This window comes from Orcinus orca, chromosome X (genome assembly GCF_937001465.1).
Source record: "Orcinus orca chromosome X, mOrcOrc1.1, whole genome shotgun sequence".
NCBI classification, from domain to species: domain Eukaryota; kingdom Metazoa; phylum Chordata; class Mammalia; order Artiodactyla; family Delphinidae; genus Orcinus; species Orcinus orca.
Window position 1 is genome coordinate 21,211,150 of NC_064580.1, and position 26,818 is coordinate 21,237,967.

The following is a 26,818-nucleotide window of genomic DNA, read 5'->3' on the forward strand; positions in this document are numbered from 1 at the left end:
ATGTTTACCATCTGGCCCTTTACAGAAAGTTTGGACCTCTAGTCTGAGACAGTTTGGCTCCCTGTTAAAGAAGTGTGCAGTGATCGCCGTTAATTGGCATTTCAATGATAAAGCTTTGTTTGTCCGGCATGCTAGTAACAGTAAAACTTGGCTATCTGGAGTGTGACTTTTGGGGTAGCTAGGACTCTTCCAGGTGATCGGTGGCTTACCTATAGGGTATGTGCCCCTGTGTGGAATTACCATGTGAAAGGCTTGGAGGGATTTTATAGCTTTAATCTCTAGGGCTGTCACCAAAGTTTAAGTGTACCGGTTTCTCCACAGCCCTGCCAAAATGAGGTTTTATGACTTCAATTGTATAGTAGGTAACATAGAAGCTAAAAGTTTTATCTTTTCCCCTTGTGGGTTTATTTTGTGCATTTTGGTGTGTGTGAAGTGCCCTTGACCATTTAGTAACTGGACTCGGGAGTTTTAATCATTTGCGTGCACTCCCTGTGTCTACTTGGCATAGTAAGCTATTGTGCTGTATATCTATTGTTTCCTCTTGTGCTCCCTTCTTTGGTAAAGTAATTATCAAAGTATACAACTAAAGGCGTTCGGAAAGAATATCACCTCTAATTCTTCCATCCATTTTTTGGTGATAGCGTTACATCTTTTGCCCATATATTCACATATGTTGACACTGATTATTGGTTTCCTTTTCATTTAGTGCACAGTCTGAGTTTTAATATACCCAGTCATTTGCAATGCTTTTATCATGGTCAGATTTATCACCTAGAGCAGTATGTAAACTGTCACTAAATCCCTCTGGAATTTGTTGCCATCTCTGTTGGGACGTTTGCAGTCAACTCACTTTTACTCTGTTCTGCTGTCCATTTGCATAGCAGCAACTATTAAGACCTCCCGTCTTTCTGTCTTGTTGCTGCTTTATCACAAAGTTCACAGAATAGTTTATATTTGTGGATTCTCTCTGAAAGGACAACTTTTCTGATTTCGACTAAATATCATACGCTAACTTTTGCCTTGTGATTTCTGTGAAAATTTGGTGACGGCAGCTCCTTATTTATTAGTTTAGATGTTTAGAAATTCTCGCTGTTCTTGCCCACTTATTCTTCTTGGTAAATTAGCTAAACTTATAGAAAATGTGCTAAGGGAACTGTGGATGGGGTACCTGGCGTTTATTGAAACTAGCCTGGAAGCATCTTCAGGTAGCCCGTTTCACCATATTTGTGGCAGAGCTGGGTTTGATTGCCCTTCATATCCCTCGAGGAGAACTCCTTTCCTAGTCCTTGTCTCATCTTGACTGAGATTATTCTTTCTGCTCTAATGAATGGCACAAAAATTACAGCAAACTATTTATTATATATTACACAGGTCGATATTTACATTCCCTGTGATTGAATATTTGGGGTTCTAACTTGGTAGATTATTTCCCTAAGCATCACCCAAGCAGTTGTGATTTTATTTTCAGTCTTAGACTTGACCTCTGATTCCACTCAACCATTTGAGTTGTACGAGTGTTTCTTTCTTACTAGGGCATGGAAGTCAGTATATAATAGTTTCACTGTTGGGAATAAATTGCTACGTATCTCTTAACATTTTCTCAAAGCATGAAGTTAAGTATTCCCATGTGTTGTTGGCCGGAAGACAGTAGGGCCCTTTGAAACATGTAACATACATACCTTTTCCCAACAAATTATTACATCTTCATTGACCAGAGCATATTCAGGGTTTACCTGAACCTTCCCTTGGATCTGTTCTAGAAGAGTCCAGTGTTTCCTTAAGCTTGGTAGCAGATGCTCCTTAATACTTGACTGTGCACTTTGTATAAATCTGGTTAATTTCTCCTCTTCTGAGAAGAAATAGAAAGCAAAGTGTCATTGCTATATTAACATTCCTATATTGGTCATGTAATGCGCTCAAGTGTGGTCAGTTTCCTAGGAGGCTGAAACAAAACTCAAACATGAAAATAGAGACTAAAAATCGATGGGTCAGTGAAAAAGTTGGGGATGCTTAATAGCCACTGTCTGAGCCTGAGGAGTTCTTTGGTTTATTCCCTTGTTGAATTTCCTGTGATCAGATGCTAGTCAGTGGATCTCAGTCCTGGGTGCTTGTGAGAATCATCTGGGGAGCTTCTAAAGCTAGTGCCACCTGTCCCCGCACCCTCACCCTGTAGAAGGCAATTACATCAATCTCTGAAGGTAGGGTCTAGGTGCTGGTATTTTTGACTTACCCAGCTGACTGTAATGTGCTTCCAGAGTTAAGAACTGTGTTAGATCTGGTAAAAATTTTTCCCAAGAGCTGTGGACCACTTTAGGGGATAAAGTCTGTGAGATGCTGAAGGTTAACACGTAAGGAGTTTAGGAGTCCATCAGCATTTTTTTTTTTTTTTTTTGGCCGCGCCGTGCAGCTTGAGGGATCTTCGTTCCCCAACCTGGGATTGAACCCGGACCCTCAGCAGTGGAAGCACTGAGTCCTAACCACTGGACCGCCAGGGAATTCCCAGGAGTCCATCAGCATTCGTTGAACTTTCTGGATTCGGAATGGAGTGGAAACTGAGAAGCATTGGGGAATTGTCGAGGCTTAGTTTCTGCCTTTGAGGGGCTTATAGATAAATGAGAAGTCGAGACAAATATGTCAATATATATATAGGCTGTCCAGAATGTATGCATCCCATGAGTTTGTGTCATGCTTTCTCTACCTCTCCCTTGGAGGTTCGTGTAATAGAGGTGGTTTCTGGGTATGTGTGAAGTGTTAACCCAATTGTCCTTTATCCAGAGCATCCTTGGAGGCTTTCTTTGTTTCTTTCTTAGTTTTTTGGTAGAAAACCACTATAATGTATGTACTCTTTTTCTTGATTTCTAGCTCCTTTCATTGGCTACTCACTCCTAGCAGTGCTCTCTCCACAGTTGTCCCAGAATGTACATTAGGCAAGGTTGGTGTAGGATAAATAACTGTAAAGTGTACAAACCAGAATCTTATCCTCATAGATTGACTCAGTGGGATCCTGAGCTTAACGATCATCTGTCCAACCTCCCCAGTTTACACATGAGAAAGTAGAAGCCCCGAGTGATGAAGAGACTGCCCAAAGCATCAGCTAGTTGTTGACCTAACATCTTGGCTGCCTCTTCCAAAGTGAGCCAGAAATTATTCTTTCTAGGAGGTGAAGGGAACTTATATTTGTGTACCGCTCTCCACCAGACACAATAGTAGTCAGATGTAGCTGTAATTCTCACAGCATCCAGGTGAAATAGATGTTTCCATTTTTTGGATGAAGACGCTGAAGCTTAGATGATTTAAATATCTTGCCTAAGGAAAGTTAGGAGCAAAACCACAGTTAAAATGCAGGTCGATTGAGCTTTTAAACGTATGCTTTTTTTCTTTCAACTTAACATACCATTTCTTACCACATAATATACCATTTGCCACAGTGCAATTCTTTCTAGCAAACAGAGTCTCTATTAGTAATGCTTGGGGTCTTGTCTAAATTTGTTCTTTTAGACAGTCTGGAAATTGCATAATCTAATGTTTGTCTAGTCTTATCATTTCGGAGCTATCAGATTGCTACCTCCTTCATTTACTTACACTAGAAACAATTTTTATTCTGAGGACCTACACTTGTTAGTTTATTGTCTTGTTAGCCTATTGTCTCTCTCTGGAAATATGAGAACGGGTCTATGTGGACTTGTACTCAAGGCTTGGTTTCTGGTGCCTACCACCAGTGCGAGCTTGGGCAAATCACTTAATCCCACTACACTTCGATGTCCTGATCTACAAAATGGAAACGATAGCATCGAATCATAGGCCTGTTGCACCCATGAACTCAAGAACATGCAGCACGGCGCATGGCACATGGTAGGTGCTCAGTAGATGTTGGCTGTGCTTTTGTTATGGGAAGTTAGTGACACAGCATTATCCTGGACAAAGTCAGCTTCCTGCTAAGAATGAAAACTGCATAGGGAGCTCTTAACCTCGAATGTTAATTATCTTAAAGTTTGTTGGCTGAAGGTCCCAGCCATATAAACTGATCATTTTCCAAGAAACGTAGCACTTTCAGCTCGTTTGTGCTTTGAGCGTGACTGGCTTTGGATCTTCTTCATTCACTGTAATGGTTAACTTAAGGTTTTGCCTCAATTAACCTCAACGATGAGTACAGTGTGGTGTTTACTTAACTGTTCCTGCTTCCATGACAACAAGACATTCTGTAATCCACCGTTAGGACTAGATCCTAAACTCCTTTCTGGAATTAGGACGATGTGGATCTGTGTGGTGTTAGCTGGTCAAAGCTCTATTTGTGATGTCAGTTCTCAACACATCCTTGCCTTTTCTGTCCACTCGCTGGCCTGACACACCATATTGACAATTACTGTCACTTTCCCTCACCTTCCTTGTCTACCTTTTGGCTCTTCTTCCCCTAACTATAAGGATTGGAATACCCCTAACCAGATATACAGAATGAAGTGATCTATTAGAGGAATTTACCATTACCAGCAAATGTCATCTTGAACCCCTGAATTTTATTTGCTATTGTAAGTTTATACTGCATCTTACTAGGTATTTTAATTTTCAGTTCTAATCAGGAAATGTTAAACACCTACAATGTGCCAGGTATTGTGCTTGATGGACTGTTCAGTTTTTTGAGGAATCTTGGGATCCATGGGACATAGACCTCAGTGACTGGGGGTGATGACAGAGGGGTTGCCCAAGCCAAGGGCACAAATTGTGGGCCCACGGTGGAATCTACTCACAACTTGGTTTGGCCTTATCTGGCATACAGAGGGGCAGGTTTCTCACTAATCTGTTCATGGATACATATATTTCGAAAGAGTCAACAAATAGGATCTCTAAAGAGAGAGGATCAAGGTACTAGTGGCTGTCGCTCATGTTCCCTCAGCACAGACATAGATCTCCTTCAGGGGAGGATCCAGTAACCCTCACTTACCTTAATTAAGAACCCTGTCGTGATCACCCTGTACCCTCTTTTCTTACAAGAGTGTCAAAAACCATTACATGAAGGGTAGCATGGGCTTCAGCCCCCATTAGGAAGTTCTGCATATAGTAGCACGTTCTGTATGAGATTTTTGTTTGTTTGTTTTTAGAATAGAATGGCTCTAGTAGGGTGTTTTTCTTTAAAATAATAGAACGGCTCTAGTTATAGGAAGACCTTTTTCAGAAGACTGCTTTTTTCTTTAAAAACTCATTTTATTTTTTAAAAATTGAAGTATAGTTGATTTACAATGTTGTGTTAATTTCTGTTGTACAACAAAGTCATTCAGTTACACATATATACATTCTTTTTAAAAATATTCTTTTCCATTATGGTTTATCATAGGAATTTTAAAAATATTTACTTTTATTTATTTTCTTTTATTATTTTTTTGGCTGCTTTAGGTACGCGGACTTCTCTCTAGGTGTGGCATGCGGGTTTTCTCTCTCTAGTTGTGGCACGCAGGCTCCAGAGCACGTGGGCTCTGTAGCTTGCGGCACGCAGGCTCTCTGTTGAGGTGCGCAAGCTCAGTGGTTGCGGCGCACGGGCTTAGTTTCCCCGCGGCATGTGGGATCTTAGGTCCCTGACCAGGGATTGAACCCGTGTCCCCTGCATTGGAAGGCAGATGCTTTACCACTGGGCCACCAGGGGAAGTCCCTATCATAGGATATTGAATATAGTTCTCTGTGCTGTACAGTAGGCCCTTGTTGTTTATGCATTCCATGTATAAAAGCTCACATCTGCTCACCTCAACCCCCCACTCCAGCCCTCCCCCAACCCCCTCCCCCTTGGTAACCACCAGTCTGTTCTCTATGTCCTTGAGTCTGTTTCCATTTCGTAGATAGGTTCATTTGTCATATTTATAAAAATGATTCATTTATTTTTGGCTGCGTTGGGTCGTTGTTGCTGTGCGTGGGCTTTCTCTAGTTGCTGCGAGCAGGGGCTACTCTTTGTAGTGGTGCGTGGGCTTCTCATTGTGGTGGCTTCTCTTGTTGTGGAGCATGTGCTCTAGACACGTGGGCTTCAGTAGTTGCGACACGCGGGCTCAATAGCTGTGGCTCACGGGCTCTAGAGCACAGGCTCAGTAGTTGTGACGCAGGGGCTTCGTTGCTCCGCGGCATGTGGGATCTTCCCGGACCAGGGCTCGGACCCGTGTCCCCTGCATCGGCAGGCGGATTCTTAACCACTGTGCCACCAGGGAAGTCCCCATTTGTCATATTTTAGATCCCACATATAAGCGATACCGTATGGTATTTGTCTGTCTGACTGCATTCAGTATGATAATCTCTAGGTCCGTCCATGTTGCTGCACATGGCATTATTTCGTTCTTTTTATGGCTGAGTAGTATTCCATTGTATATATGTACTACATCTTCTTTACCCATTCATCTGTCGATGGGCATTTAGGTTGATTCCACGTCTTGACTGTAGTGAATAGTGCTGCTATGAACATAGGGGTACATGTATCTTTTTGAATTATAGTTTCGTCCAGATATATGCCAAGGAGTGGGATTGCTGGATCATATGGTAATTCTATTTTTAGCTTTCAGAGGAACCTCCATACTGTTTTCCATAGTGGCTGCACCAACTTACATTCCCATCAACGGTGTACGTGGGTTCCCTTTTCTCCACCTCCTCTCCACCATTCGTCATTTGCAGACTTTTTAATGATGGCCATTCTTACTGGTGTGAGGTGATACCTCATTGTAGTTTTGATTTGCATTTCTCTAATAATTAGCGATGTTGAGCATCTTTTCATGTGCCTATTGGCCATCTGTATGTCTTTGGAGAAATATCTATTTCAGTCTTCTGCTCATTTTTGGATAGGGTTGTTTGCTTTTTTTGTGGTTGAGTTTTAAAAACTTTTTAAAGTTTTAAACTTTAAAAACTTTTTAAAGTTTACATAGGAAATCCCTATGTAACTATGCAATATTGTAATTTATTTGACTATTCCCTTATTGTTGGATACTTAGGTTGTTTACAGTGTCTCTCCCAAACCTTTTATTTGGAAAAATTTCAGACCTCAAGAAAAGTGATAAGAACAGTAAACACCCATGTTTAGCACCTAGATTCACCAGTTACTTTGCTATATTTGCTTCTTCCCCCTTGCATCCATCCCTGTCCGTATCTCCTTCCCTCCCTCTCTGTATACACCTTTTTTGCTGAACCATCTTGAGAGTAAGTTGCAGATGTAATGACTACCTCTACATACTTACATATATATCCTAAGCATGAGAGTACTTTCCTAATAGCCACGATACAGTTATCACAGCGAATTTATCATTGATTTATAATATAATTGAATAGTCACATTTCCTCTAATGGCTCATGGCTCCTGTATTGGATAGCTGGGGTCTAGAACATACTCAGGAGGCACTGTGGCCCCAGGAGGGGCTTCTACCTCAGTAATGCAGCACCAGGGATAGAGGGCAGGAGTGAGACGTAGGAATGGCTGGGTGAAAACTGGAGAATGAACCAGAAGTCTGCAAACAGAAGGGTTACCCTCCATCCTGATCATCAGAACATTAATAGGCAGGCACTTACCCCTAGGCCAAGTGAAGGGCAAGGAGGGGGTTCTTCTCTAAAGACCCTGAAAGAACTGTTTAAGGAGAATAAGGGAAGCTGGTGTGGTGTTAGGACCCCACCCAAAAGCCCTATGTAATCAGGTGTTTTGGGTACTCACTTAGTCCTTAGGCTGCCTCACTGAACAAGCAAGGATCGCCTGCCATCTGAGGGAAGCCTACAGCAAGAGAAACTAACATAAATAAATGGCCCAACAGTGACTCCAAAGAAAACAAATTCAGGTAGTAGAAGAGTGCTTTAAAGTATAATTTGAGAAATAAATCATCTTGGACACCTCCTTCTGAACATCTTGGGGCAGATGGTGTTTTCCAAAGATGGCTTTTCTATGATGTGCCCTTGCCAGCCCTCCACCAACGCAGGGGGTCTGATCCCCTCCCCCTGGAGTCTGGGCAGGCTGTGGTTGCTTAGAACAGTTGAGTATGGCAGAAGGGGACTAGCTGTGTGACTTCTGCGGCTGGGTCATAAAAGGCCATGCAGCCTCTGCCTTGTTACTGAAGCCATACAGGAATCCAACCAGCCCAAGGCCGCCATGCTGTGAGGAAGCCCATGGTGAGGCCACCTGGCGATGCTTCAGTAGGCATCTCAGTCGGTAAGTAGTCGGCCCAAGGGTCAGATATGTGAGCTGGAAGCCTTCAGATAGTTCCAGCCCCCACGGTCCAGTCACTCTTCCAACGTTTAAGTTTTCCCAGCTGAGGTCCCAGACCAGCCTTCCCTCCTGTGTCTTATCTCAATTCCTGACCCACAGCATCTATGAACATAATAAATAGACATTGGGCTGAAAGAAATAGTGTAATAGCTGCATGTTGTTGGGGCATTGAGTTTGATAGGGAACGAGGTGTGTGTGAAATACCTGATCTTTGGCTCTTTGGCTCTGAAGTTCCTGGCTTGCTGTTAGTAATAATAACCCAAATGGGCCGGCCTAGAGTGGATGCAGCCTCAAGTTTGGTAGACCCCAAACCCACTACCTATTTTGATCTCTTCAAATTCAGGAATAAGTTTTCCCAAACAACGGGAAAACTGTTAAACTTCCCAGGCAGTGAAACACTATTTCTGGACATGGAGTAAAACAAACATTTTCAAAGTATAAATGAAGCTAAAGAAAGAGGGGGGATTCTTTTGAAGGATATTCACAATCATTTGGTAGCTCTCCATTCACACTTACGGTTGTGTCTTCTGAAGGACTATTCAATTAATTATTGTTTATAGCCCTGGTAAGTTTGAGAATAAATTACTTATGCTAAAATTCAATGTTGTCAGAAGATTGAAATCTTATAAATACAACTGAAGTAAAATCAAAGAGCTGCCCCTGAAATATTATTTTCTCAGTTATATTTTACCCATATTAACATGGCTAATGGTAAAAATACATTGTAAACTCAAACATTTAATTGACAGTAATTAGAAAAAGCAGCATTATCAGAATGAGCTGATCATTCTGTTGGGTTTTAGTGCCTTGCTGGTAATTTTTCCATTTTTTGCCCTCCTTTTCCACTCCCTGATTCCCTTGCTTACACTCCTAAAACATCCCCCACCAAGCCTTAAAGCTGAAAGTTGTGGATAAAGATAGCCTTCAAGTAATCCAGACAGGAGACTACATTTTTGGGAGTTATGTGCTCAGCTCTCTGCTTTAATTATAAGATACGTTATCAGGTCATTTCATTAACCGAAGAAATAATTATTTTTTCTGCTTCCTGTAAATTAGTCGAAAAGAGGATTAGAGATTCACCAGAAATATATGCCACCGTGGAAACCAGGTATAAAGAATAATGTCGGAACTCTTGCTCTCAGAAGGCTGGTCAAATGCTCCTTTCTTATCAGAGACCATCCCTGAGAGGGCTCCCCGTATTAAATCAGAAGTCATTTATGGAAAAAAAACAAAAAAAACTCATTTGTGTATACTTACTGCACTGTGGTGACCGAAATGGGAAGGAAATCCAAAAAAGAGGGGATATATGTATACATATGGCTGATTCACTTCGCTGTGAATCTACTGAAACTAACCAAACATTGTAAAACAACTATACCCCAATTAAAAAAAAAAGTCATTTGTGTTTCTGTGTCTGTTTATCCTGTGTCTTGGTGAACTGGAAAGCCATTTAGAACCTTTCTAGACAAAGCCAGTCGTACCTTTTGCAAATGTAGTAATTGTCTCTGACTTCTCAATGAAAGGGCGAAGTATGAAAAACAAAACAGAAGAGAATTAAAGGGTCATCAAAAGAGGAAGAAAAACTGAAGAAATACACAAATGTATCTAAGCCAATGACTTATTTGCGTTCACGAAATCAGAATTTTCCATGCCTCTCACACACTGCTTCTTCGTCTTTTTCTGAACTGATACTAGGGAAAATTTTAATCGGTAAATTTGAATAAGATGAAGTATATGGAGAAATGCAGAATAAAAATAGAAAATCAAAATTAAGGAATGCAGAGAAGCCAAGTAAGCGGGGAAAAAATGAAGTCAAATGACTGGGAAGAATAACTGGAAAATACTCAATATGCCAGAAGCCTTAGAAAAACAGAACCCTTTTGAGAGGACATTCAGTTAAAACCAAAAGTTTCTTTTTGGTAAGTTAACTAAAAACAAGATTGTTTGAACGCTTTGGTTTAAACTGAATATTTAACATTAATACATAAGATAAAATACTTTCAACTTATATGAGGAAAACCACAGGAAGGTTAAAACAAATCAGGCGTTTCATATTTATTTTTAGGCTTACTAATTAACTAAAAAAGACTTATCCCCCTGTTTAAGCTGATGTATAATTAAGGTATCTGAGTACAAAGAATTCGTCTCTAAAGCTAAATTAGAATGTAGGAGGCAAAACCTGAAATTTTGCAGGTACTCTTTCTCTTAAAAATACAAACTTCTGAAAGTATTCTCTATTCTTCTAGTAAATCGTTGAGACACTCCCACAGGTGAGGCAGTCTAATCAGTGCCACCGGGGCGGGGGCGGGGTGGGGGTGGGGGTGGAGGTGGGGGGGTATAGAGACAAAGTTTCTTTCAACACTAGTTTATGAAAGGCTGATAATCCAAGAAGCCTAGAATAAAATGCTGCCTTGAAAGGTTGGTTATTTCAGGCCACGCCTAGTAGTTAGTTGAGTCTTTCAGTTAGTGCAGAGTTGACCAATGGAAACACCAAGGCCTTTTATTTTAAAATAAATAAAATTGGATGGTAGGGACACGGAACATACTTTAATCCTTTTTTAATTATGTAGAATCATCAGATGAGCACAGGCGACCGCGCTGAACCAGAATGCAGTCACGCTCTCAGGGCTTAGCATCAGACTGTTTGATCTGGCACCCCATGGCCTTGGGCTGTGCCGCTTTATACAAGCCGGCATCATTAGTGATTGCGATTTAATGAGCCCCCTCTTCTCAGTTTTAAGAACCTGTTCGTGTTAAATGTTGAGCGCTTTTTAACCCTTGCTGCAACCTCTGCGAAATCGGTCCTGTTCTTATTTTATAGATGGTTACACCGAGGCTTCGACGTGTAATGACACTTGCCGGTGTTCGCTTCTTCCACAGTCCCTAACTTCCTTCTCCGCCATCATTTTTTTTGTGCTTTTTTTTTTTTTAAAAAATGTCCTTTCTATTTAACCAGGGTACAAGGTATTTCTCCTGGTATGTGCAAACGTACATGCACATTTTAACTTAGATAATAGGTCCTTCATTTTATAATGAGGTTCATTCTGAGTTTTGAAATACCAGCATTTTTAGTGCACTTAAAATGATTCATCCATAAAAATTATATACAGAACATTTTAGGAATTATATATATATATAATCTAAAGCGGCCTGAATCACCTTAAGTGTTAATCATCTAAGGCCAAATGAATGTGTATGGAGTAAGTGTTGGAAGGTCATTGCTGAGGTATTACACTCCTCTTGCTTTTTGGAGTATTTCCCTTAGGAGAAAGGGCAAAGGCAGAATTATTGATTAAAGATTTACTGGAGGCCTTCAATATACTACTCACTTAGAATGAGGTAAGTGAGGGATGGGTTAAGAATTTAATCTTTTATTCTGACTTTTTTTGGAAATGGAGAAAGGGGGGCAGGGGGCAGTGGAGGGAAGAGGTTCTGCAGATGACTCTCAAAAGTGGGTTCTATGGGACCTCACTGGTGGCCCAGTGGTTAAAACTCCGCGCTTCCAGTGCAGGGGGGCGCGTGTTCAATCCCTGGTCAGGGAACTATGATCCCACATGCCGCACGGTTTGGCCAAAAACAAAAAACAAACAAAAAAAAAAACAGTGGGTTCTTTTATTTCCAGTCTTATTCCGTGAGGACAGGAAAGAATTTGGCTGGAAGTGTTAGAATGGATTTACTTCTGAACCTCTCTTGCTGTCTTCATCACATTTGGAAGAAAGAGGAGAGTTTGGAGGAGAAGATCGCTCGATGAGCCCTGCTTCTCTCTCTCTGGGCTTGGCCCCGAGGTTGCCTATTTCCCAGCGGCCTCCAGGGAATATGGGGCATCAGGCAGGCCTGTCCGAATGTGAGAGAGTTGGGACAGACCCATCAGTATCACAGAGGACAGAAGAAGAACTAATGTTCGCCGAACACTTGATCTGTGTCAGGCTCCATACATGTTGTCACATGTAGTGTTTACAAAAACTGACGTTTCATCCCCATCTTACAGCTGAAGGCCGCTGAGCCTCAGAAGTTAAGAAGCTTACCAAGGGTAAATGGAGAAGTCGAGGCTGAAGCACATTTCTGTCCCCAAAGCTCATGTCTTTTCTATCACATCCTCTATCCCCCAACTATCACTGGGTTTACAGCAAGGTTGGAGTTTGGGGGCAAGACCAGTCGTGTTACTGCTCTGGTCACGTGGCAGCCGGGGAAAGGGCTCGGGTTCCTCTTTCAGGTGGCCTGGTACCTTTTCTCTCACTGTGCCCCTCGTTGCGTACATTGTGTGCACAGCCAGCGCAAGGCAGTCAACAGAAGACTCCCTCTCTGAGCTCTGTCTTCCTAGTCAACACTGTATCTCTGTCCTCTTGGACATGCTGTAGTCCATCCCTCCATTTCTGAGGCCACCTGTGAGCTGGCTTCTCGGGCACCTCCCGAGTCCTGTGTCTCGGTCAGAGCTGGGGTCTGTGGCTGCTTCCTGGTCCCTGAAGAAACACATTTGAAGAAAATCTTAGGAAGCAGTCGGCCCGCAGTAGGTGAATAGTTGTGGAATGAATGGGTCTCTTGCCTTCTGGAAACCCCCGTGAACAGGAGTGGGTTTACATGTTCTCCTACCTTTGTACTTGGCAGTTTTCCCACAGCGTTCATTTGAAAACAAATTCAGATTCTGTCCCAGGTTACTTTTATACCGCCACTGGTAACACTAAGGATGTATTTGTGCTGAGGGAAAAACACTGCTTTCAAGGTTGCCTCTTGGAATAAGGGTTCTTTTTCTATTCTAATTAAATTATTTTCTTAAACTTGCTGTTTCAGAGGATAAATATTTAACTAGAGACTGCAATATTACTTAATTTTATCTTCCCGACCAGTCACTGGGCTACCATGAGAACATTTTATTATTCCGTTAGATTATAAAATCATGGAACATTTTTCATCTCTTAATAGGGAGAGATAATGCATGTGAGAAAACTTCATATATGTTCCTACGAAAGGAGCTTCCTGTGCGCCTGGCTAACACAATGAGAGAAGTTAATCTTCTGCCGGATAACTTGCTTAACCGCCCTTCGGTGGGATTGGTTCAGAGTTGGTAAGTAAATAGTGTGGCTTCAGATGGGTCTACCCAGAATGCTCTGAACATTTGGCATTGGGACCATTCTCCCTAAAAGTACACGTACTGCTTCTGTGGGAACGAGTCATTCAGGATGGCCGGGTTTCCCAGGTAATTAAAAGTTGGGTTTTTTTTTTATTTTAACTGACAGTGTATGATTGTCCTAAGGAAAATACTTTTCAACTGTACTAGACACTTTCTTGACTTTTCAAATTTTTTTTCTGGTTATAAATGTGATTTTTCATTGAAGAAAGTGGGAAAGTACAGAAAAATATAGAAGAATAGCAATGCAGTGTCCCATGTGAGCAGATCTGCGATTCTTTGGATAGGGGGATGTTGCTGCTTTGATCCAGTCTCTGCCGTGTTTTTTCTGTTTTCCTTTTAAAGAAGTTTTTAGAAGACAGTACTTATTTTAGGACAAATTAAGTCATTTAAAGGGGAACCTCCCATGTGAAAAATACGAGCTAGCTGCTGTACCTCATCTCCCCCATGAAAAGTCTGAAGTATCTTCACAGAGTATGTTAGCATTCAGTCAGGTGTAGCTCTGATGCTTAAAGCATGTGCTGTCTAATTGAAGAAGTTGAATTTGTGACTGAACTGCCCACTCAGTAGGCAGAGTGGGATGGGTGAGTGGTGGGAGGGAAGAGCAGGTGGTGTATTTTTAGAAAGGGATTTGCATAGATTTGAGAAGCGCTCGCTTGTCTCCTCTGTATTCTACAAGCAAAGAAGAAGTCCCCGTGGAGAAAGCTGGAGGGGTTCAGGAGGCCAGATGCACAGAGTGCTCTCAAGCCAGCACTGAGGAGGTGCCATGGGGGCCTGGGGGAGGGAGGTGCCGACTGTGGTCTGTGCTGCCCCTTGGTGCGGGGGGTGGGGTGGGGGGTGGAACTGACAGGGACAGGGAGAGCACTTCAGGGGATGGGAATGATGTGGACAGATACGGGGAGAGCGGAACCATGAATTAGTTGGCATCTAGAGTATTAACGGAGGCCGGGCTACTGAAAGATGGCCATTCAACAGTCATTCCTCAGTAATACTGATTATAATAAATTCTTAGGGTTGAGAATGAATCATCTGAGAAACACTCTATTGGGTGGTCCGTCCTTGTCCCAGACAAGCAGCAGCCCCTCACCGAGGCAGGCACAGGGGCCCCGGGACCCCAGAAAGCTCAAAAGAGGTGGCGACCGTGGCTCCCATCTTAAGGTCACTTGGATTCTACTGTAAACTCATAGCTTGTTTCAGGAACAGCGAGTACTTGTTTGCATGAGACTTCTTTATTGCTCCAAGACCATGATTAGATCTCCAGCAGAAAGTATATAAGCACTCCTGGGAGCTAGCTACTGTGCTGGGAATTCTAGGTAGGCTAGCTGGCTTTCAAGTCCCCGGTCATGGTGGCAGTGACAGTCAAACATTTACTATCACTTATGTAAAAGTCACTTCAGGGGCTTCAGAGTGAATTGCTGACTCACATTACTGAGTCAGCTTTTTTTTTTTTTTTTTTTTTTTTGGTCTCCTTACTATTTCTCTCCCATAGCCATTGCAAACTTGTGCATGTTACTTCTTCCCTTTCTTTTTTAAACATTCAATTTTGAAATAATTGCGTATTTAACAGAAGGGTTTGCAAGACTAGTAGCAAGAATTCCCATATCCTTGCACCCAGATTCACTAATTGTTAACATTTGGCAACATTTGTTCTATCATCCTCATTCATATTCTCTCTCCCTCTCTCAATATATATATATATATATATATGTATGGTATACACATAGAATACATTATTTTTTTCTGAACCATTTGGGTTAATGGTCTACATCATGCCCCTTTACCCCTAAATACTTTAGTGTGTATCTCCTTAGAACAACTCCTAGAAAACCACAGTTTGATTATCCAATTTGGGAAATTGAACATTGATACAGTAATATTATCTAATATGTGGACCCTACTGTCTTTCATCACTAGTCCTAATAGTGCTTTTCTTTTTAAGCAATCCCTACCCTCACCCCTGATTTATGAATCCAGTTCAGGATCATGCATTGTGTTTACTTGCCATTTCCTTTTCCTCTTGAAAGCAAATCTTAAGTATAACAGGCCGTGAAGCCCACCTCAGTCAGTGTTCTCCTTGCTTTCTTGATTTTCAGGCCAGGAAGCTCAGCATAATCTTTGACTCCTTTCCATTTATGACTTTGCCCTTTAAATGAACTGTCCCCTTCCGGAAGGATGGGATGCCTGCCTGAAATTCTGCTGATATGTGGCAGGGCAGAGGGCATCACTGTGGATGGCTGACTGTGGCCTCTCAGGGTGGTTTAACCTAGTGATTTTAACAATGTCTAATTCATAGCCTTATATGCCCAGAAACTTTTTAAAAAAATATACCCAGCAACGAACATACTTTAGTATCATGCGTTGTCACAAAGTTCAGGTGAGGCTGATTAATAAAACGTCCTTCCTGTTTATGTATTTATAAGCTTAACAGTCATTTTTAGTTACTGGCGTGCCCTCATCCTCTGTCCACAGTGGGATAGTAGGATTAGTAGTCATTAATTATTAGAAATAATTAGAATAAGGGATAATTTTTTCAGGACATGTTAAGACCCAAAGCAGAGCTCATACACCTCTAAGTAATTGGAATCTTTGAATCCCTACCAGATCCGGCAGGTCCAGTCTGGCTGTAGCTGCTGCTGTAATGTGCCTCTCTAAGTCCCATTTTTCCTCTGTCCTCCAGATCTTTGTTGGACATATTATTTCTTATACTGGCCCTGAATGAGATATGTCAGTATTCTTAATCCAGAAGCTGTTTCTGAGGGCCTAAGAGGAATTCTTTTTCCTTCATTACATGTTGATGAAACTAGGTTAACTCTGAGAAGGAACCTTCTTTATTTCTAGCTCTAGGTTCTTTTTTTTCTCCTTTTCCTGCTGTGCCATGCAGCTTGCAAGATCTTAGTTCCCCAACCAGGGATTGAACCCAGGCCCATGGCAGTGAAAGCACCGCGTCCTAACCACTGGACCGCCAGGAAACCCCCCTAGTTCTAAGTTCTTAGCATGCACTTCAGGGTCACACACGTGCTTCTTAAATTTTCTGTGCACTTTTTTTGGTAATCAAACTGTAGACTCGATGTATCAGTTAGGACATGTGTGTTAGGGAGTAGCAGAAAATCCAACTAAACCTGGCTTAAGCAATAAATTGTAACTGTAAGATCCAGCCATAGGATGAGGTTTTGGTGTTGGTTTGATTCAGAGATTCATGAGATTATCAAGGCCCTACTTTCCATGGGGTCGGCTTCATTTTCTGGCTGGATTTTCTCCTGGTGACAGAATAGCTGCAGCAGTTCCAGGCTTTACATCCATGGACCACATTGTCCAAAAGCAGAGCAAGTTAATTTCTCTCCCAAAGACCACCAGCAAGTCTGCTCTCTTATTTTACTGGCCTGAATCGAGGCAGTGATGTCCATTCCTGAGCCAATCCCTGTGTTCAGGGAAATGCGACTCAGTGACAGGCTTAGGCCAGAACTATCGGACTAATTAGGAATTAGTGACAAGAGAAATAGGATTACCCAGAGAAAAACAGGGCCACCCAGGAGCTTTGCATGGTATCAGCTTCCCCTGAAGCACTTGGGCTACATGGCGGGTGGAGGGGATTGGATGGATACCTGGGTGGAAATTTAACGTACTTCTAAGGAAAAGGGAAAGGAGGATGGATGTAGGGTAGGCAACTAACACAGTATCTCTTTTTTTCAGGTATATGCAGAGTTTTCTTGAACTTCTAGAATATGAAAATAAGAGCCCTGAGGATCCACACGTCTTGGATAAGTAAGTATGGTACCAAACTTACCTGAAAGTCAAAATATCTAGGTTAAAAAATGTTTTGGTAAATGGAACTCATGTCATTAAGAACCAAGAAGTACAACTTGGACGAAAGCATTAGGTTTCTTAATGGGTAACAGCTCAACGCTGCAGTTTTTTAAAATTTGAGTTAAGAATTTAACATAGTACCAAGGGAATAATGACCCTTCCAATTACGCTTCATGGTCTAATTCTTAATCCTTGTCTTCTGGTGAACTGGTGCTGGACACTCACTGTAAATATTACAGTAAATGTTCCACCTAGTGGTAGTTTTAAGAATGCACTGGCCCCTGTGTATACATGAGTTTATGTACTTAGTCCTTTACAATTTGTTTTTAAATTTTCAATGCGATATTACATTTGAGCTCAGAGAATCAATAATGCTTTTATTTTGGAGCAGCGTAAAAGAGTATGCTATTAACATAACAGCTATTCTGAATTCTGTTGCTGCTGTTAGGCACGAAGGCTGCTAAATTCTCATGCTGATGGAAAATATTTCTGGTTTTTCCTTTTCATTTAACTGGGAAACGCTGACCCTAGCTCTAAGTGTGGTTTTTTCACCCCCAAGAGAAATTGTGTCCCCTTCACATTACTTTCCTCCTCTTTCATGTACCCATCAGTGAATGCATATGGCAGGCCTGTTGTGCTGAGGAATTTCTTTCTAAGTAGAAACCTGACCCACATCATTGTGACACCAAATGCCTTACATGTAGCTGTTCCGTAAAAAGAACTAAGAAGCACCGTGTTCCATAAGAGACCATAGCTGGAGGCATTTAACCCAGCTCTCTCAATTCACAGATAAGAAAACTGAGGTGCAAGATGTGAGCTGACTTCCCCAAGATTGTAACATTAGTTAGGAGCAGAGCTGGATCTGTAAATCATGTTTCCTCTTCCTTGGTACGTCGCTCTTTGCAGTGCACCATACTGCCAGAACTGCTGGTCTGAGTCATGAGTAGCTAGCTGAAATGTAGTTACAGATTAAAATACAAAGGGAAAAAAGTTCTGACCTGTTTTATACTTTGCTAGGTGTTTTGCTAATGGGTCTATGAAATGTGGAAAGGGAGGCATTGGATTAGAGCCCCCAGCTGTAATGTTTTCCTTGTTGTAAGCCCTTGCTATCATTTAAGTTATCAAAGTTAAATAAATCGAACTCAGAAGTTTGGTTTCTCAAAAATCATTAGCTAGTGACAGTTTGGCTGATATCCTCCAAATTAGGACTGACCTCTATAGCTTCAAATTTTGGGATGTAGATTTGTGGAAGTTTATGATATTAAATTTCTGCTGTGTGTTTCCTGGAGTCCTGTCTCAGTTTCTGGAACAGGTTATCAGTCAGATGCGATTTATGGACGCGAGCCTGCTTTGGAAACTGCCAAGTGCTGGATCCAATGTGTACGAGATTGTAATGATAATAGCTCTCGCTCAGTGATGTTTAGTAACTTGTCTAGGTTGCCGTGAAGCTAGTTAAGAGACTTGGGATTGTAGAAGCCTGATGTTTGCAGTGAAGGAAGGAGTGGAGAGTTCTGCCCATCGTAGCAGCCTTTTCTTATCAGTGAGAGGTTATATAGCAGTCATGGGCAGGGAAACCACTTAAGTAAAGTGAAAGTAGCTTAGAGGACAACGATGTTTGTCATAATGATAAAGTTTAGAAGAGCCCCAGAAGATTGGGGAAGTAGTCTGAGAATTGAACCATTGAAGCAAGTCTCCTCCCCTCAGATAAGTTGAGGCACTTTTCTACTGTAATGAATTGTTTCAGTTTAGTAATATTTAATTTATGAATATGGTGGGAAGAGCATTATGTAAAGGATAAATGGTCCATTAGAAAATTTCTTGAGAATATTATGACCTTATAATTTCTGAGTTGATTTATTCATCTTTGCTGTCTTTGCACATATGTATTTGTTACAGAAATATTTCATCATTGAGAAAAATAAGACTATTTGGGTAAATAAGGTTACTCCAAATTTCCATTACTGGGGGCTAACCACTGTTAACATTTTCCTTCCATTTACATTTTTAACTAGGCATATATATTTCTATATGTGTAGAATGTGTGTGTGTGTGTTTTACAAAAATAACAGTGTCAGCATTATAGATCTACACCATTATTAGTAGTTTCATAGTGGTCCATCTGCAGATAACTCATGTGATTTGACCTCCTGTCATTGGGTTTTAGAATAGTTCGTGGTTTTCTTGCTACTATAAGCAGTGCTCTAAAGAACAGCTCTTAAATACAGCTGTTGGCCTTGTCCAGTTATTTTCCTAGAATCAATTCCTGGGAGTGGAATGACTTTCTTTGGGCTTTTGATATAGGCTGCTCAATTGCCCCTAGAAATGCATCAGTTATGCTCCCACACTCTGGCTGACAGTGGTTATTCTTTGCCAGTCTGTAAGCGGAGAATAGCGTTGCATTGTTTTAATTTGCTTTTCTTTTATTATTTTGAAGGTGAAGTTGTTGGTGTTTGCGTTTCCTCTGGTACATTTTCTATTGATACCAGGCCCCTTGCCTAGTTTTCTGTTAGGGTGGTCATCTTTTCCCTCACTAAGAATAGTAACTCTTGTGAATATATTTTTCCCAGCTTTCACTTTTTCTTGACTTTATAATGTGTGTCCCTATAAAATTGCTGAAATCCTGCATAGCCCTATTATTTGTTTCATCGTGGTTTCTGCCTTTGGTATTAGAACAGCCTCCCTTTACTCCAAGGTTATATACTTATTCAGCTGATTTTCTTTTTCCTTTTCTACAATTTTACCCTTTTACATTTAAGTCTTTTAACCCATTTTGGGGCTTAAAGTTTAAAATTGAGGTGTGACTTAAATTGTTAGCCAGCTGTCCCAACTAATTTGTTTCCCTACTGATTTACATTGTCACTTTATCGATATGCTGAATTTTTACACACACATACTCATTCACCCTTGATCCTGGTTCCAGGCTTTTTATTTGGTTCCATTGACTTGTCTTTCCGTTCTTAGTTACCATTCTCAATATATTTTTCCCTCTGCACTTTTACAGTAATATACTGGAATTCTTGAATAGGTTTGTCTTAATCACCATTGTTCTATCTACATTTCATCACCATATTTTACTGCTGAGAGAAATTCGTTTCAAAATTTTATTCTTAAAAAGTTTGACATTATTTCTTCATGGAAGCTATTTCTTTAAGACTCCACAATAAATCCTTGGAGATTTTTGGGATTGTCTTCATGTTGTCAGAAGAAATATTAATATATTCTGCAATTATGTATTCAGCAAACAGTTATAGAATCTGTCTTATTGGTAATCACTTATCTGGAAAGTCAGTGGATTCCTAAAAAGGCATTTGAGCATTTGTTTTCTTTACTAGAACCTTCTACTTTTTGTATCTCTGAAGGAAGACTTTCTGTAGAAAGTTTCAAGCAAAAACTGAGTAATACTTTAGTTTCTCGTGAGTACTTCCTTGTAGCCTATGATGATAATGATGTCTCTGCCTTATAAAATAAATACCAACAGGTAAATAGTACTGAGATAGACCTGGGAAGTTTATACATTAGCCCCCTGAGATTTTGACCATTTTGACCGTTTTTTTCTTTCCTTCCCACACAGCTTTCTACAAGTTCTAATTAAAGTCAGAAATAGACACAATGATGTGGTTCCTACAATGGCCCAAGGAGTGATCGAGTACAAGGAGAAGTTTGGGTTTGATCCGTTCATTAGCAGTAACATCCAGTATTTTCTGGACCGGTTTTATACCAACCGCATCTCTTTCCGCATGCTTATTAACCAGCACAGTAAGTTGGCTTTTCTTGGTCCAGTTTTGAAAAGATAACCAGAGTGATTTCTCTGAAATGTTTTCCTGTTGCTTCATTTTTAATTTACTGATCTGCATTTTTGTCTAGCAATTTCATTTCTAGTTCAGTTTCCCCTAAGTGAGTCCTATCTGTGAAAAAGCTAATCATTAGAACTCTCTGTTAAAAGAAATCCTTGAAAGGCTGTTTGGGTGCTCATATTTGAGACAGGACCACTGCCTGCCTTTTAAGCCTCTCCTGTTACATCCCTGGTGGGGGTGAGGGACCGGCTTTAATGGCAGCCTGGTATTCATCTCTGAATACTTTCAGTGTCTCTAGGGTCTGTTCTAGTCTTCATTCAGGATGTCACATGTTTTCCTTTTTGGTTTTAAAAACATTGATACTAACAATATTGAACTGACAAGTTGGCAATATGAGCATGGATCTTTTATTTCACAGTGATCAGTGAAATCAGATTAAGCGGGTTTGTCAAACCCTAATCTTGTATTGAGAGTTTTAGTCTCCTCTCTAGGCTGATAAGCAGATAAGAAAAAAAAACAACAACTAAAATTCTCTTCACAAAAACTTTTAAACTGATTTTCAGCGTGTTTCTTTGTCGGATTTCATAATTCTTATGAAAAAGCATCCAGGTGTCTAGCGTCTAATTCACCCTCTCTGTTGAGTCAGAAAATGGACAGAGCATCTTTATTTTACTAATGTGTTTTATTTGGATAACCAAATGTTATGCAGCTGTTAAATGTGGGTTTGTTCTAAATGTGTGTCTGTTTAAAATGTAAGTGTTTGACAGTTTACAGGAAATTTATAGGGGAAAAAAGAGAACCCAAATACTGTTTAAACTACTTAGATAACTACAGTTTCTTTCTGACCTACACATGTGTGTCTACATATATACGTACATGTTTTTCGATCGTTGACTAAGTTTGCACACCTCTTGGTTTTCTTCCACTGAATTAGTTGGCACTTTATGTATTGGCCTAATGCCCATACTTGTCCTTTTTCATAATTAAAATCTCTACCTATTTTATTTAAACATTCTCCTTTTGTGGAGTCTAAGCTATTCCCAATTTTTGTTTGATTTAAAAATAGCTACACATATAAACATTTGAATTCAGATTACTTTTTTCTTTGGGGGTCCTTTTGGTTTTTTTCAGAAGTAAAATTTTGCAAACCTTGTATATTATGAAAGTAGTTAAATGTACTTTTAAAAACGCTTGCACAAATAGCGTTCGTGTGTAGTACGGTGAAAAATAAGCTCCACAGTGGAGGCATTTGAGGTGCTCATGGTGAAGACCCTGTGCAAGCCTGGTCTAGTGGTACAGACTGCATTTTCTAAATATTTAGTGAATGTTGGAATAAATGTGTAGGGTAGTGCTGAGAAGGTGGGTAAACTTGGCTGAGGATGAAAGGAAGTTTTTTTCATCCAAGTCACGTTGTGTTGGGGAGAGCGGGTTGGGTACCCGGCCCATGTCACTGCTTTAGGACCTGCTAACTGCACCTGGCAGATTTCACAGCACATCCTTCCTCCTCAGTTGTCTGATAGCTGATCACCCACCAGTTGAGTGGATTCTGTTGCTCTGAGTCACTGTGGATGCTAAAACGGTTTTCACAATAAGAAAATCTTTTCAAAACTTACAAGCCCCATATTTCTCTGCCTGACCATCCTAGCCTGCTGTGTTTTCAATCCTCTCCCTTTTCCCTTGTGTTTGTTTAGCACTACTGTTCGGCGGTGACACCAATCCTGCGCATCCCAAACACATAGGAAGTATTGATCCCACTTGCAACGTGGCTGATGTTGTGAAAGGTAAGGAGGCCAATGTAACGTTAGCGGTTGTGGTTCCAGTAGGATTGTGGTTTCGTTGAGGCAGCTTGGCTGTAGGGTTATGGCGCTGAACTGTTTGCTGGTTCATCAGGCCACTCTGGGCCCAAGCCATTTGATCCAAATATGCCTTGTTCTTTCTAGGTGGCTCAGGAAGCGATGCATAATTAGTAATGTTCAAAATCGGAGTTTCTACTTCATTGACTAAGGCTTTTCTTACAGTTCTAGCTAAACAGTAAATATTTGTTAGCTTAAGAGTCTAAGTTTCAATTGCCACCACTGTCTGAAAATTTCAGAGAATGCAAACCCCTGTTATAAGATTCAGCTGAATTCACGTGTTTGTAAAATGTATATATCTTTCTGACATGCACTCCAGGTTTTAGAATCTACATGGCATTTGGGCTTCACGGGTTCACTGGATGTGGAGCTGGACTCTGTTCCAGCAGCCTCAGGGTAGAACAGAACCCTAGAGCCATGTGTTCCTAGTGCCTGGGCACTTGGAATTTGAACAGCAGTCTCCTCATTTTTCATTTAAGATCAATGCTAGCTCCAGAAAGCCTTCCTGGTTGTAAGTGATCCACCAGGTTCCTGGACCTCTTCAGTTTTCTTCAGTGTTAGGGTTATTCTCTGCAGCCTCGGATCCCCAGACTGTCCCCTTTCCTAGATTGTGTCTCCTGCTGTGGCCCTCCTCTCCTTATCTAAACACACACCTTACTAGTTTCAGGACCATAGCTCTCTCCGATCTTCATTGGGATCTCTGTTGCTCTTACTTCTTCTGGATTGTGTAGCTAAATGACTAGGAGACAGACGAGGGCCTTGTCTCCTTGGCAGAGCTCTCAGGCCTGCCTCAAGCAGAGTGACCTTTGCTCTTGGAGCTTGGAGGGCCAAGGGACGGTGCCCCATGTGGGCAGCCTCCCCAGTGGGGGAACAGACCAGATCTTCAGCCGCTAAAGCTAAGGAAAACCTGTGCTGTTTGATTACCCTGGGCATCCCCCTGGTGGCCTTAGCTCAGGCTAGGCTTGTCAGGCTGCCCTGGCCTCTGTTTAGTTAGAAAACATGTACTCACATTACTTCAGTTACAAGAGAATAGGCTCAGCTTCAGCACCCTAAGAACCCTGTATGTAGGTTTCTCTCTCACAAAATAACCCTCTGTAGGCCCCCAGCAGGGAAGGGAAGCAGGTTTGGTCTTATCACCACTTGTATGTTCATCTGGCCCTAGCCAGTGGCTTTTATGATTCAGAAAACCTGGTTCAGATAGTTGACTGCCCTTAGGAAAAAAAAAGGTACACATTCATAAAGCAAAAGTGCATTGTAATATATTGCATATGTGCCTTTTCTCTTGAACTGCAAGCAATTTGAAGTCAGGGTATTTGTCTTATACTTGTTTTGTGACTCGCATAGGACTTTGTATATGCCTGTGTAGATAGTCAATAAATATTCCTTGGCTTGAGAAATGTTCAGCTTTTCGGTACTTTACTTTTAAAAAAGCTTTATTGTGGTACAATTCACATGCCATACGATTCACCCATTTAAAGTGTACAATTCAGGGGTTTCTAGTTTATTTACGGAGTTGTGCAACCATCACCATAATCCAATTTTAGGACTTTTTCATCACCCCAAAAGAAACCCCATAGCCATTAGCGGTCACTCCCTACTACCCCTCTCCCCAGCCCTAGGCAACCACTAATCTATTGGCTTGGCCAAAAAGTGCCTTCCGTTTTTAAGTAAAAATAAGACACATTTTTCATTTTCACCAAGAACTTCATTGAACCACATATTCACCCTTTTGTTCCACTACCTGCTGCCATTTTTCAGGCAACTTCATAATTCCTTCTTACCAAAACTTTTTATCTTTGAGCAAAGAACTGTTTCAGGTGCCTTTGAGTCTTCCAGGGAATTGAAATTTTTTCCATTAAGAGAATTTTGTAAAGACTGAAAGAAATTGAAATCCAAAGGTGCAATGTCTGGTGAATACAGCCGATGAATCAGAACTTCGCAGCCAAGCTGTAACAGTTTTTGCCTGGTCATCAAAGAAACATGTGGTCTTGCGTTATCCTGATGGAAGATTATGCGTTTTCTGTTGACTAATTCTGGACGCTTTTTGTCTAGTGCTGCTTTCAGTTGGTCTAACTGGGAGCAGTACTTGTTGGAATTAATCATTTGGTTTTCCAGAAAGAGCTGATAATAGAGGACTCCCTTCCAATCCCACCATATACACAACATCACCTTCTTTGGATGAAGACCGGCCTTTGGTGGGGTTGGTGGTGGTTCATTTCGCTTGCCCCACAATCTCTTCTGTTCCACATTATCGTACAGTATCCACTTTTCATCGCCTGTCATAATTTGTTTTAAAAACGGAACATTTTCATTACGTTTAAGTAGAGAATCGCATGCCAAAATACTGTCAAGAAGTTTTTTTTCACTTAACTTATGTGGAACCCAAACATCAAAGCAATTCATGTAACCAAGCTGGTGCAAATGATTTTCAGTGCTCATGTTGGATATTTTGAGCATGTCAGCTATCTTCCACGTGGTATAACGTTGATTGTTCTCAATTAACGTCTTGATTTGATCGCTGTCAACTTCAACTGGTCTACCCAACCGTGGAGCATCTTCCAGCGAGAAATCTCCAGCACGAAACTTCGCAAACCATTTTTGACATGTTCGATCAGTTACAGCACCTTCTTCATACACTGCACAAATCTTTTTTTGCGTTTCAGTTGCATTTTTACCTTTCTGGAAATAATAGAACATAATAGGCCGAAAATGTTGCTTTTTTTCTTCCATCTTCAATATTTAAACGGCTACGCAAAATTTCACCAATTTTGATGTCTTTTTTTAAGTGCACGCTGATATGACAGCTGTCACATACAATCTAACAAAATTGTTTCAAATGAAGTTAAAGACCATTAAGTGCTACTACTAGAGCCATCTTACGGAAAAAACTAAACAAACCTTTTGGCCAACCCAGTACTTGCTGTCTCTATAGATACTCCTTTTCTGGACCTTTCATATAAACGAAATCATACAGTATGTGGTCTTTTGTGAATGGTTTCTTTCACTTAGCACAATGTTTTCAAGTGTCATCCATGTTGTAGCATAAACCGGTACTTTGTTTCTTTTTATGGCCAAATAATATTCCACTGTATGGATAGACTGCATTTTGTTTTATCTATTCATCAGCTGATAGACATTTAGGTTAGCTAGGTGACCTTGGACATGTTACATAACCTCTTTGGGTGTCAGTTTCGTCATCAATAAAATGGTGCTCTTGGCAATTCAGCTGTGTCCTAGGGTTAAGTGAGATAATATATGTAGCGCTCCTGAAGCAGCACTAGCACCCAGGAAGGGCTGTAGGTAGACAAGTTCATGAGCATCCTTGGGCCTCATGTGAGTCATTTGCCTTCTCATTTATACCATTGATTATATAATAAGTTGGTGCCTTTGCTTTTGTTTCTGGCATAAATTATAAAATATTTTAAAACATTTAGGACATTTATAAGACACTTGAATATTTGATGAAATATTTCAAGAAATATTGTAGATTTTTTTAGGTGTCATATTGGTATTGTGGTTGTTGTTTTTTAAGGTGTCCTAGCTTCAAGAGAGGTATTTTGAAATATCACACATGATATCAAATGCCTTGTGGGATTTGCTTCAAAATTATCAAGAGGTAGGGCAGTGAAAAAGATCAGGCTGTGTTGAGAAGTGTTGAGGCTGGCGATGGGTGCACTAGGATTCTCTGCACTGTGCTCTGCACTTCCGTCAGCGTTTGCAATTCTTCATAATAAAGTTGTAAAAATGTACTCCCTTTAAAAAAAATGGTTCTGAAGAACCTAGGGGCAGGACAGAAATAAAGTCGCAGACGTAGAGAGAGAATGGACTTGAGGACACGGGGAGGGGGAAGGGTAAGCTGGGACGAAGTGAGAGAGTGGCATGGACATACATACACTACCAAATATAAAATAGATAGCTAGTGGGAAGCAGCCGCATAGCACAGGGAGATCAGCTCGGTGCTTTGTGACGACCTAGAGGGGTGGGGTAGGGAGGGTGAGAGGGAGACGCAAGAGAGAGGAGATATGGGGAT

The 26,818-nt window shown here is 41.0% G+C and overlaps 2 protein-coding genes across 4 annotated transcripts in view; one reads left to right on the forward strand and one right to left on the reverse strand.

Annotated features, from left to right (window-relative positions):
* Nucleotides 1-26,818, reverse strand: part of KLHL15 (kelch like family member 15) — a 475,484-nt gene that overhangs the window by 407,539 nt on the left and 41,127 nt on the right. The gene's annotated exons all lie outside the window — the stretch shown is intronic.
* The window catches only part of PDK3 (pyruvate dehydrogenase kinase 3), a 138,356-nt gene that overhangs the window by 70,777 nt on the left and 40,761 nt on the right, over nt 1-26,818 (forward strand). For all 3 annotated transcript variants that reach the window (XM_033415094.2, XM_004284917.4, XM_033415093.2), the window contains exons 2-5: nt 13,133-13,274; nt 17,028-17,099; nt 20,713-20,897; nt 22,627-22,716. In XM_033415094.2, coding sequence (XP_033270985.1) covers nt 13,165-13,274; nt 17,028-17,099; nt 20,713-20,897; nt 22,627-22,716 — 457 coding nt within the window. In that variant the 5' untranslated portion in view covers nt 13,133-13,164. The remainder of the gene's footprint in view (nt 1-13,132; nt 13,275-17,027; nt 17,100-20,712; nt 20,898-22,626; nt 22,717-26,818) is intronic.